Here is a 13,679-nt window from a genome sequence, read left to right on the forward strand (position 1 = left end):
CAGCTCACTACGATGAAACCATAATAAGAATAATAGATATGATCGCACTAGGACATGTAAAATGCCAAAGAAGCTAAAGATGTATGATTTCACACTCCAAAGTACTGAACAATGGTTGGAAATTTCCCTGGGATTTCAATGAATTTTTAACCAAAACCACCCTGTAGAGGACCAGATGCAAGGTTGTACTGGAAAACACCAATATAAAAAGCATATCCTCAATGCCAAATCAAGCCATATAGGAAGATTGACCTACCAAAAAAATGTCTGAAAAAGATCTTTAACATAATAAAACCATTAGGATTGTGGGAAATACGTGTAATATACTTTCATGTAATTCGGTGAAATGTCAGCAAGGTTATGTAAAATTATGCATAATTACACAAACTATGCAAATGTGTCATTTCTTGCTGTATTTTAGCACTAAATCTGCCCTTGCATCAATTTTTAGTGCATTTACAAATTTGAGAAAGCACTACAAGCAACAGCCATTCTTGTTCTGTTGTGTGTACGCACTTGTGGTATTTTATGCGACGTGGCATAACTGTGGGAATTTTGTGTAATAAGATTAACATGAAATGTATGAAAGTACACAAATATGCCGGTGTAGTTCAGATTTTAGCCAGGTGAATACATTCTCCCAACCTCAGTGGGGATCACCAGTATCTCCAAAACTATGTGAGTTTTCCTTCTTCTTTGTAGAGAAGATTTGGATTTTAATAAATTCCCTCTTTTACCATGTGAAATAATAATTTTTTCCTCACCTCAAAAGCTATGTAGGATCAAAAGTTCTTTTTCAGCAACATTATCACAAAATAATTGCTTAACAGAATCATGAAAAATAAACATTCATTTTAATTCACCATGTACTTCCTCAGTGTGTTTCCCAAGAAATTAGCTCCTTTATTATTCTCCAGAGGATTCTTCAGATTCACTTTTCTTTGTCACAGGGATTCATCAAGAATCCTTAAAATAGTTCAGGATTAGTGCTTACCAAACGAAATGAAGGAATGCCTATTAGCTCTGAACAACCTTTGACTGGTATTTCTCTTATTTCCAAGCTGATAAATAGATGTGTGGAGATCCATTTGAAATGCTTCAATGGGGATAACAACCTAATGATGATCTCCAGTCAAGTTCAAATCAGCATGGAATAATTAAATTAGGCAATCATTAAATTATTTTTCTGTCTGTTAGCAGCACACTGCTTCCAACAATGGAGTCCTTTCTTTTTTCAACCACTAATGCAGCACTGAATATAACAGACGATCTTCTGACTTTTGTGAAGATGTTTCCTAGATTTTTTCATGCCAGCTCATCCCTGCTGTGCCAATCTTTCCCTCAGGCGTTTCCCATATACTAACTAGGTTACCTTGATTAACTTATTAAGTGATCATTTTAGTATAAGAGCAGATTGTGTAGTACTTTACGTCGTCCACTCATTTGAATTGTAATTTAAAATCTTTTTTTAACAGCAACATTGGATTTTAAGTTATCATTCAGAAAATGTCTCTTTTATAAAGGTGGCATTTTTCTCCCTAAACTGAATAGGCCTTTGTCCCAGAATCCAGTGTCACATGACCGTAATGGCTCTCCTGTAGTGTATTGTATACTCCTCCTAGACATGGTGACAAAAAGGGGCCTGAGTGTAGAAGAAGTTGGGTTTTTCTGAAAGGAAGGCAGGGGAGGAGTTGTTGTGTGCCCGGATTACACTTCAAAATACCCTGCCTCCAGCACATACACCAAAACTTGACACCATCCCTTCCCTTGTTTTTCTCACCCTACACAGTTTAGGTCCAAATCTGGCTGAAAACGAAAGAACTGATCAGAGCCTGTTTGGGTATTTGGAAAGGATAGCTCTCCATTCAAAGCCGAACCTCTCTTCAGAACTCTTCTGGACATGTGGAAGATTCAGAAGGTGAATACCCCCATGTCTGACGAAGGTAAACTGATCAGCTTGCCAGGATCTCAGAATCCCCTGATGTGACTCCAAGAATAAGTTGGCTGAGCTTCTGATTGAAATAGAGAGACACAAATTTACAAAAGGCCTCCCCTGCAACTGTTCAACTGACCAGCCCCAACTGGACCCTGCTGCTGACCTCTGCTGGAGTGAGTCCTGATCCCCAAATGTGCCCATTCAGGGCCCTGACCCTTGGTTGCATTCAGAATGTACTCCATTCACCTTACAGTCTACAACATCTCAAATCTTGTTTGAGGCTCTTTGAGACTGTGAATGAGTGCCTTTGTCTCCCGCCAACAATAAACTCCAGAGGCAACCTGCTATTTGCGCCCACAATGGTCTCCTCGCAGCACCCACCAATGCAAAGCTGTGGCTCTTCACATGGACTTGGACTGTGAGTAGGTAAACTATTCACTGTCATGACCGGTTCCCTTTATCTAACCCACGCTTCAACGTAGTCAGCCTGAACTGGTGATTTTTACTTGGTCCAGCATTACCAGAAGACCGTGAGAGGTGCATCACACTTCCTGGTGCTATTTTCACCAGAAATTAAAAAATTCCACAACTCTGGTTAGTACTCATTGGATTTCTGTCATTTTGGTTTCAATTTATTCAGTAAATTATTTATGATTTTTCTAAATTGGTTTGGATTTTTTCTTGTGTTGTGTTTTCACTTGATTACTGTTTGAGTGCTGCCTACAAACTTTACAAAAACTTTGCACATTGCCTTTAAGTTAAAAGCAACTAGAGGGTTAAGCACAGGGTTATTTATTGGAGGCTTTCTGACCAACATGGAAGGTTTACATTCTGACTGCCTAATTAGAATGTCAGCTGTCGGAGTGTAAACAGGTGGGGAAACTGATTGGCTTCTGACAGGCTCAAGGGGCCCCTCGGCCAGTCAGAAGACACTCATAGTTCCTTAAGAATGGTGTTTCTGCCATCAGGATTATGATGTTGGTTTCCGACAGTGTTTCCATGTTGGCCTGTCCGACATGGAAGGACTGTTGGAGAGTAACTTTGGGGACACCTAGCAGGGTCCCCCTTCTTCCCTGGCCCTCCGCTTGAGGCCCTGGTGGGCACCTATTGTGCCCCTCTTCACATCTCTGTGCCTTGTGACAGTAACCGTGAGGTGCTTGCCACATGGTACAGGGATGTGCAAAAATTACAATTTTACAATGGAAGCTTGTCTGCGGCCAGTTTCGGACCACAACACAAGTTCCCATTGTAAAATAGAAGTTTACCACCATACCGGAGTTTGGACGGTTCTGCATCCACAGCGAGTGGGAGGCAACTCTGACTGACATTGTAATGCCACCCTTAGTATTCTCACACTATTCTATAAGCATTTTTTCATGCTTTTGAAGAGATTTTTGCACTTTGTGTTTTGGCTACTGCATTTAATTTGTCTGTGATTAATACCAACAATATTGTAAAGTAAGCTGGGCTTCTCACATATGATTCGTTTTTCTAGCACCCAGGATGTTGGAAAAAAGGGTCATACATTTTCACTGGATACCTTATGTGGACAAAAAGTTATGGAGGCGTAAGCACAAACTACCCCAAGTAGCCATAAAAGGGACCAGGACTGGGGTGGGAAGCCCAGCAACTAAGGGGTTAAATGAGCAGCAACTGTCCTCCAGACTGCTGAATATAGCCTCAACATGTGCAGTAAACCTCCTGTGTGCAATTCAGCATTCCAAAGAAACAGTTGATGGTGAGGATTTAATTTGTTCCTACAGCAGTCATCTGTGACTCTAAAGTGGGTATTGGTCATGGCACTCAAACCACATTCCTTAGCACACCGTGCCTATCATTTTTATCTCCTGCAACAGATTATTTGTAGAACCCAGTCAGGAGGGATTGATCCTCAAAATACCAGAACTTAGTATGTGGCTCAACCAACAATAAGTTGAATGGACCAGAATATCCACTAACTTAGCAGTCCATAACTTTAAACCATCTGTTTTCTTGTCACAAACCGGTAAAGCCCCTGAAATATTATGACAAGGCCAATGTAACTAAACATTCTCGAAACTCGGTTTATCATAAATTCAACAGCCAGCTCATAAGCCCTTGCCGAAGGTAAGCTTGAAATTAGCATTTCATAACCTTCAAATCAATGATTTTGGCCCAAGAGAAGTAGATTTTCTCAACTGAAGTGTTCTGTATTTTAGCAGATTATAACTCTGAAAATGCCCCTTGTCACTTCTAGGCTTCTTCATCTCTCAACTACAGCCCTTCTTCCAACTGGGTGGATGCTAATATCACTGGCAGAACAGTTTTATGGGTTGCTAACTTGGTGTTGAAATCTTTTATGAAGTAACATGTTCAGCGCTTCTTTTGATAGTGCTTGAAAAACTTCTTACAATGTCAGGATAGATTCCAGTGCTGGTGATATCAAGAGAGGATATTGTGATGAACTAAGGTATGGATGGACGACTTTGGATTGGAACACTTAATTCACCATAAATATAGCTTGGTACCCTACTATCTCTCCTGTCGCTCCTGATCTCCTTGTCTCTTGAGGCAGTGGGTAAAAAGTGCTAGCTCTGCATAATAATGAGGTGGGCTTAGACCAACCTTCTTCTGTCTATGTTCTAAATTTGTTTAGCAGGAATATTGAATCTATTTGACAGTTGATAGTATAAAGACAGGCAAGGGATTACAAGTTAAATCATATTGTAAAAGTGAAACTTAAAATCTCAAATGAGATAGGGCACGGATTCATAATTACTCTTAATCACCAAGCAATTCTAGTAGATATCCGCATGACTGTATTGAGAGTAAAGTTTAAAAGATTTGAAAGATTACACTCTGATGTTTTGTTCTCACAGGTAATATTGTAAATTATAAGCACTACTGCATAATTAGGTGGTTAGACACAGTGATGTATTTGACGACTAAACATGTACTCGTTTTGTCTTGAATTTTTTATTGCAGGGATTGCATTATGCTGTGTTGTTTGAACAGCGGTACAAGTTTTGTAGCTGGTTTTGCCATCTTTTCTGTCCTTGGGTTCATGGCTTATGAACAAGGAGTACCAATAGCTGAAGTTGCAGAATCAGGTAAGCTGAACTACATTGAATCATTCATTAGAGCACCATTCTGATTTAAAAATGACTGGCATTGAAATGATATTAAAAAAGTTTGGCTATCTGTCACAACTGTTCAGGGGAAGTAAGTCACAGGTCAAAAGATACTGGGAATTAGCCATGGTGCTTTAGGTCATTTGTCTCTGATGTCCCTGGTTCCATTCTACTATGTCTCTGAAAACTGGGCCAAGTACACCCTTTCTGCACTGGCCTCTCAGGATATCAAGAACAAGCATTTAAAGACTTCCCAGGGAGGTTGGTGGTGCCAGAGAGTGAGTCTGCAGGATGACCTCCACACGGTGAGGCTCTGCCAGTCCAGCTAATAATCCGACAAAAATAAATGACACGAGAGACTAATCCAATCTTTGAACAATCCCACCTAAGCAGAGAGACATCCCCTCTTGCTGTGGTTACTGATATCTTCTCTGCTGGGCCCGGAATTAACGAGCAAGAGCAGAGACATCTACCAAATGGGAGATCACTGCCTTGTGAGATCGACTACACTGTGGTTAGAGATCCCCGTGTTAACTAAAGCTACAGTCTTGCCAGGGCTAGGAGCATTCTGTTGAACCTGGGTGTGGGCTGCCAGGTAGGCGTGGCACTCTGCTTTGAGGAGTCTAGAATAATCCACGTGACCTCACATGTCCGCGGACTTGCACTTGACTGTCACTTGCATGCTATAGAAGGCATGCAAGGTTATTAGAGGGGAATGCATGTCTAAATAGTGGGGAGCCTTAAATACACGGAGGAAGCAGCTGGTCACCCTAGAGAATGATACTCACGCACTTGAACAATGTTATTATGTATCTGGAGATATAGAACTGCTTGCCTCCATAACAAGTAAACTAGTGAAGTATGATGAGGCCGCTGCAAGGGAAACTCATTATTTGGACAAGGATGCTGTGGCCAAGTGGTACGGGAAGAGGGAAGGAGCTAGCAGGGCGAGTTGGGTGGAGAGAAGATGTCTGGCGTGTACGTGGTATGAGAGAAGATGGTTCAGATATGCTAGTCCAGCATTGTGGAGAGCTGAGTAGACATGTGTGAGGAGCTTGAACGTGATAATTTTGTTGACTTGGAGTCAGCTGAGTTTTCAAAGGGTGCGGTGATATGGCTGCAGAGGGGGATGTTGAGAACCAGTCTGTCTGTGGTGTTTTGAAAATTCAGTAGTTTCCTGAAGAGTTTCTGGGTGAGGCCGGCGTAGGGTGCATTGCCGTAATCTAGTCTGCTGATGATGAGTACGTGGGTGACAGTTTTTCTGGATTCTTTAGGGATCCATCTGAATGTCTTTCAAAGCAGGCAGAGCATGTGGAAACATGATGAGGATGGCAGTTCATTACGAGCGAGGAGTCCAGTATGATGCTGAGGTTATGTGCTTAGTCCGTGGGGGTGGGTGGGATTCCCAATGTGTCAGGCCACTAGGAGTTATTCCAAGCTGATGGGTTGGGTCCCAAGATGAGCACTTCGGTCTTGTTTGAGTTGAATTTGAGGCAAATATCGTTCATCCAGGTAGTAACAGCCTTCATCCCACTGTGGAAGTTGATTCCGATGGCAGTGGGTTTGTTGATGAGAGAGAGGATCAGCAGGGTGTCGTCAACATAGGAGACAATGTTGAGTCGGTGGTTCCTGACCATGACAGCGAGAGGGGCCATGAAGATGTTAAAGAGGGTGGGACTCAGGGAAAAGCCATGAGGCACTCCGCAGCTGATCTCTGTGGGTTCTGAGAGGATAGAAGGTAGTCTGACTCGCTGTGTTCGGCCAGTAAGGAAGGAGTCGATCCAGTTCAGGGCTTTGTTGCAGATGCCGGCCTTGTGGAGTCTTGTGATTAGGGAGCAGTGGGATACAGTATCGAAGACAGCCAAGAGGCCCAGCAGGATGAGGTCTGCAGTTTCGCCTCGGTCGAGGAGGGAGCGGATATCAGCGGTGGCAGCAAGTAGTGCAGTCTTGGTGCGGTGGTTGCTTCAGAAGCGGGATTGGTGGATGTCCAGGACATGGTTTGCGTCAATGATGGAGGCATCTGTTTACTGTGAGCATTTACAGAGATCTGCATTTGTGGCATTTAGTCTGCGTATCCTGTGGAAAGTACTACCTCAATGGTACACGCATCATTAGATACTATTGTGATTTCCACAAAAATTTGCCAGATTTTACCATATACTTCTGTTTTCACCAGACAAGGCTTTGCAAGTCTTACATGTATTTGTTTTCCTATTTTCTAGGACCAGGGCTTGCATTCATTGCTTATCCAAAGGCAGTGACCATGATGCCACTTGCTCCACTGTGGGCTGCCCTGTTCTTCATGATGCTCATTTTCCTTGGATTGGACAGTCAGGTAAGACTTTACACACTAGTTTCCTTGACCCTTCTAAAGATTTATTGCTCACTTATTTTTTAAATTTAGTGAGCTCCATTTTCACAAAGCATTTTAGAGGGGCAAGTCTGAGGTATGCATGTTAAAAGTCGTAAGTGGTGCACGGGTGGTGATTCACAATTGAAAATATAAGTTATGGAGGCCTACGTGTCATACGGGCAAAGACAGGCATAAAGACCATATTAAATGAGAGAGCAAAATTAATCTTTATTAGGACAAGTGAACAGTTGAAACTACATCATAAATAAGGTAATACTGCCTGCCTCACTAATACAAAGTTAAACTATCTTCCCCCCACTCTTAAGCTCATCCCAACATGAACCAACTCTGAAAAACCATCCAAAGGTTTCTCACCATCCCCGCTCATTCCGTTCCCTATACACTCTAGAGCCCCAGCCATCTCCATCTGGCAAGGTCTGCACTGCCCCAACTCATTTGGCCCTTTCCGAAAGAGAATCAACCAATCACATTTTCTCCACTATGAAGATAGTTAAGTGAGCTAGGTGAGGTTGTTGGATCATTACCCATACACCATGGCCCTTCACCTCTATCTCACGATGACCTCCACATCAGACATATAAGGGAACCAAGCAGTGGTCTCAGACACCTACAGCAAAACAATGGACCTTTAGTGTTGGCTTTGTGTCCCAAGCAATAAAGCTCAATGCAAGGGATTCTTGTTCCCCAAACGTACCTCTGAGGTTGACAGCATGCATTCTCCTTTGCCTGTGATTGACAAACACACCTACACCTTGGAAGCAAATTGGATTGATATATGAGCCAATAAGATGGTGTCAGAGAGAAAAGGAGAAAGGGTAAATTAGTAATAACCCAAATATACTCTTAACATATTAGTCAAACATCTTAATATGTTCAGCAACAGCCATCAAATAAATGGGATGTTTCACTTTTCATGCAGTTCCTCCATATCGCCCTATCGTTGGATTTATCAAAAATACATGTAATTCTATACCATAGTAAAAATTTATCAAATACATTATACATATCACATCCTATTACTAGAGAAAATAATGGTGTTGGCACTCTAGCTCAATTAACGTTAGGTAGAGTCAATTTGCAGGAAAGGGAGGATCCTGTGTTTAAATATTAAGCCAAGATCATTCCTGAAAATGTGCCCAACTAGGCTTCTTCCGGTTCGCAGTTCATTGGTTTATTTGAATGTCAAACTATTAAATACAGAAAGTAAAACAAGATTAGAGACAAACTGCAATTCATTCATAAAAACAGTACAGCACCGTTCACACATGGATTTGTTACAGCAGTTAGGCAAGGAGTACACAGCAGACACTGTAATCCACTGTGTCATGAATGATCAGGTACCTGTCTCCCAAAATTTGTCAAGCAGGTTCATTAGTCCAGAGAGACATTTGTTCATGTGAGAATCTCTCTTCCACTTCACCTCCACGAGTCAGAAATCTTTCCTATGTAATGCTGCTGCTGGATTTTTATACTGAACTTTGTTTTTTTCTTTATATACTTAGGCCCTCATCCTGATATCGGTTGGACTGCAACTGATGACTTGTCGGATGCTATCAGACCGATATCTGTTGCTGCAGTCTGACCGCTGCATTACAATGCGTGCGGTCGGAAGCAGCAGGTGTAGGGACTGTTTGACACTTTCAAGGAGCCCGTCGGACCATCATAGGGACAGTAATCCCTACAATAGGGGCAGTGCCTGGGCAGACTCTGCGGTAGGCATTACAATTTTCCATTCCGCCTGCCCTTTCATGTCTGTTTACCCGGGTGAAAATTCAGGTGGAAGTGACTTTAGGGGCCCAAAGCTGGGCCTCATTCCCCTCCGGCCCTCCACTATGGGGCCTGGCAGCACCTATTATACCACCTAAATATCCCTGCACCATGTGGCATTTAAAAGTGTACATTTTCTATTGTGGCTTGTTCTGCAGCCCGCAGCACAAGCTGCGATATTAAATATACATTTTGCAACCACCGTGATGGCGGTTGCATTGTAACAATGTCAGCGGGGCCATTTCCAAAACAGTGACTGGCATCATAATGATGCCTTACTTTATATATGTAGTTTATTTAATTACCTTAATACGTCATATCACTTCCAATTTCTGATTAGAGCCGAAAGCATAAGAAGTATCATAATGGGATTGGTCAAGTGTTTTTGTGTTGAATGCCGAAGCTGCAGTAGGCTAAACATCATAGCTGGCACCTCACTTTATATCTGAATTTTAAGTTTTCTTCTTACACGAAGGAATGATTAGGGGGCAGGGGGGTGGGTAGGGTAGGGTAGGGTAAGAAGGAGGGAAAGGAAAAGGAAAAGGAAAAGGAGAAGGAAAAGGAAAGGAAGGGAAAAGAAAGATGGTTTTCTTTCAAACAAAATTGAACAACTAGTGTTTAAATTTCACTCAGTATTTTGATCTTTATTGCCTTAGTACTTCACCTAGTAGAGCTGAAATATTTTAGCAGCAGAATCATGCAACCAGTTTTTTGCATTAAGTACACCGGGCATGACAATACGGCATTTAGAAGAGCTGCCCATTAAATATCTTGGGGAATTTCAAATTTTGATGATCAAATGTTTTGTCTTTTTCTGAACCAGATAAATAGATGCAAGCTAAATTACATTGTTTAAAACATATATTATTTGATCTGCATGTGTCCTTTTTACAAACAGCACATTTGTAAGTTTTAGATATGTTCTACATTTTCATAAACGAGGATAAAGTATGATAAATGATAACTGGCAATGATGGTGTCAAACTTTTGCAGCATTGTGGATTTTCTCTTAGAGTTAAATTTCGAAAAGTCTACGTGTGTAATTGAATTGCTCAGTTCATATTAGTTTGGCATTCTTTGCACGCAAAATTATATAACGTTTTCAATCATTAGAAGCACCTTCTGCTTCAGACTATAAACTACATGTAAAGGTCTATAATCTGCATTTGCCTTTGATAGTTGGGCCCACCACATGATTCTGAATTAATTAATTGAATCTTGACTTTCACTATAGTAAATACTAGTTCAATAAATAAAGGTGCTATGCACACATAATATATCAGGGTATACATTTAGCTATCCTCGGAAGAGACACACATCTCTGTTTAATATGAAGCAGTGCAATGTAATGAATATATGTTTCCCTCAATCAAGATAAGAGTTTTGGAGCTAAAAGTCTATGGGCCTTGTCATGTAAAGTGAGCGCGTGAGGTGCTAATTTAGACACAATTTCTGCCACTGTTGTGGGCTGCCTTGTGTTTTGAATGATGGATGAGCAGTACAATGCTGCTAAAGTGGTAGCTGTCTGTCACTGGAATATTAATGGAATGTGGCGTTTTTGGTTGGAAGTTTAGCAGCATTTGTTCATATCTATAAAGTCAATGTATAACACAGTATAACATAATAACAGGATAGAAAGTAAAATACCAATACCACCAAAACGTAATATGGCAATGGACAACATATCAGCAATCAAAATAGAATGCTACAAAAAATACCTTAGTGCAGCACAACTAGGACATAATGAAACAGCACAAAAATACAACAGCACAAACAACAACACATCGAATCACTAGCACAGCAAAAGACAACACAACAGATTTGCACAACTATTCTTGCCATACATTACCACCTTCGCAAGTCTGTTTTTACCACAGTACAGTAAAGGTGCTTTCATTAAGCATCACTTTACTTACCCTGAAGGACATGTAATAGCGTCAGTCAAAATCGTTTGTGATGTGGCCCTCTATCTCACATATAGGGAGGGATTGGATTGCAATTAAACATTTAAGAAAGTTTGGATTCACTCTATAGTCTGCAGTTCCAGATCATATATGGAAAGGAACTATTTTTGAAGGGAGCAAATTCAAGGGATAGCGTCAAAATCCAGAGAGCAGACGATAGTTTGCTTTTAAGTGACAGTACTTTCCTTCGAATTTTTCTTACAAGGTTTAATGCTTTTCTTAGATCAAGCGTACAGTTTATTGTAACATATCCACGCTGTTTAAGATGGGCATATTACCAACAACTAGCGATAATTATCGCTATGTTGGTTTAGCGGCGATATTTTTATCGCCGAGCTGCGGCGATTTTTATCGCTTAGGAACCTTGCTATTATCAAGGTTTATCTCCTAAGCGATAAAAATCGGCCGAAATGCATGAATATCGCTGAAAAGTCAGCCATATACATGCATTATCGAGCTAATGCTCTTAGCCATGTTATCCACCTACCATTGGATAACATGGCTAAGAGCTGCTCAGGCGCAGGTGTTAGATTTTGGAGATATTCGCGCTTAGCGCGAATATCTCCAAAAGTTGGTCATAGGAGATAGTGATGTTAGCGACTGTTTCCAGTCTCTAACATCTTGGCACGCCCACTTTGCAAGTCATTAGTGATAAATATCACGGGGGCGTGGCTAAGCACGCAATGCCGGAGGACGCGTTAGGGTAGAGCTCCGTGCCAAGCTCCCCTTCCCTGAGCCGTTTCTCCGCCAAATTTAATCCTAGCCGCCCGAAACTGCTGGCGGACCCTCCCGGAGCTCTCCTCGGCAATCTGGCCGACTTTTGTTTCGGGGCTCCGACGAGGCTGGCCCCGACCTATCCTGCGGACCTCCTGCGGGATCCGCTGACACCTGGCCGGCGGGGCAACTGCGGGAGTCCGAGGCTTGGGCCCAGCTCACAGGCCCCAACTGGTAGGCCACGCCACACTGTCCGTGGCCCCCTGGCCGGCTGCTGCCGCGCTGTGAGCAACCTCCGGTGGCCCGGCGATCACCTTGACCCGCAGCAGGACTCCAGCGGAGGGCCCGGACCAAGCGGGAAGTGGGCCCCCAGCCCCCACATCGCGGCCGTCGCGCGACTGCTGCCCTGCGAGCTGGCGGGCTCCTTGGACCTCCGGAGGGCACACCTGGGGCACATCTGGGGCAGGCGAGGCGTGGAGATCTGCCCCGGAGAGGCGCCGGTGACGTGGCGGCCCCGACCAGCGGGGGCCCCTCTCCGAGACACAGTGCAGCCATCGGAGCCACCCGGTGAGTCCCTCCTGCGCCCACCAGCATAGAGGAGCCCACGCGGAGCGACAGCCCGGGCATTGCGGCCCCAAGACCCGCAGCACAGCAGACCGTCCCTCCCCTCGCCTGGACGCCACACCACTGCCGGAGACAGGCTGACCGCCCCCCCCTGAGGCGGAGACACGTGACGGTGTGCCTCACGCCGGGCCCGCCTGCGGGGCCCCCCCACGGGGACAATCACTGCCTGAAGGTCGGCGAGGCACACGAGAGGCTGTGACCCGGGCCGGAACCGGTGGTCGGACCCGTTCACGACGCCTGGACCCCTCGGGCTCACGCACAGTGCCGGCCCCCCCGGCCCCCACTACAACTGGGGCGGAGTGACTGGGCCGCGACCCGCTAGCGCTCCGGGGGGCAGTCGGCGCGGCCGCGGACCGCCAGGGACGAGCACGGGCGAAGGAGGGGACAGGACCCCCCCCGCCTGCGCCGAGGCCCCCGCGCAAGGCCGCCCGCTGGAGGACCCCCCCCCCTAGGGGACAACAATGACGGCCTAACCAAAGGGACTAGCCAGCACTCGCGGGGCCCCAACCCAGGAACGCAGCGCTTCAGGGGACACCATCACTGGAGCAGCGCCAGGGGCCGACCCTGCAGGACGGGCGCCACCCGCACATGTCCGGGGGAGTGCGGACCCGCACCGGGACCGGAGGGGCCCCGCCGAAGGGGAAGACGGACAAGCGGGTACACAAAATGGCCGCCGAGCAACTGGCTGCGAGGCTTGACAGCGTGCTGGCAGCGGTGGAACGGATGGAGCAGTCCCTCCAGCAAACTAGAACCTCCCTGGAGTCCAAAATTGATGGGGTCGCAGTGGACCTGACCCTCCTGCGTGATGACCATAGGAAATTGTCCGACCGAACCAAGACCCTGGAAGGCGCAGTGAAGGAGATCGAGCCCAAGGTCACCCAGACTGACAGACACGTACAGGACCTCCTGAACAGAGTGGAGTTCCTGGAGGACAGGGCTGAGGACGCGGAAGGGAGGGCGAGACGCAACAACATTAGACTTGTGGGGGTTCCGGAGAAATGGGAAGGGAACCGCCCGGCCGAACATGTGGAAGAATGGCTACGGACACTTTTGCCCGAAGGCTCGCTGTCACCGCACTTCGTCGTGGAGCGCGCACATCGGGTGCCAACGAGACCCTACACCACCGGCGCCAACCCGAGGCCGCTGCTCTTCAGGATACTGAACCATAGGGACAGAGACACGGTGCTGCG

General features: G+C 45.0%; 1 protein-coding gene across 1 annotated transcript in view; it reads left to right on the top strand.

Annotated features, from left to right (window-relative positions):
- SLC6A11 (solute carrier family 6 member 11) overlaps positions 1 to 13,679 on the top strand; it is a 726,232-nt gene that overhangs the window by 623,729 nt on the left and 88,824 nt on the right. Inside the window, exons 9-10 of the mRNA XM_086938949.1 lie at positions 4,901 to 5,025; positions 7,269 to 7,381. Of these exons, the coding sequence (XP_086795075.1) occupies positions 4,901 to 5,025; positions 7,269 to 7,381 (238 nt within the window). The remainder of the gene's footprint in view (positions 1 to 4,900; positions 5,026 to 7,268; positions 7,382 to 13,679) is intronic.

The sequence above is a fragment of the Lissotriton vulgaris genome, chromosome 9 (genome assembly GCF_964263255.1).
Source record: "Lissotriton vulgaris chromosome 9, aLisVul1.2, whole genome shotgun sequence".
NCBI lineage: Eukaryota > Metazoa > Chordata > Amphibia > Caudata > Salamandridae > Lissotriton > Lissotriton vulgaris.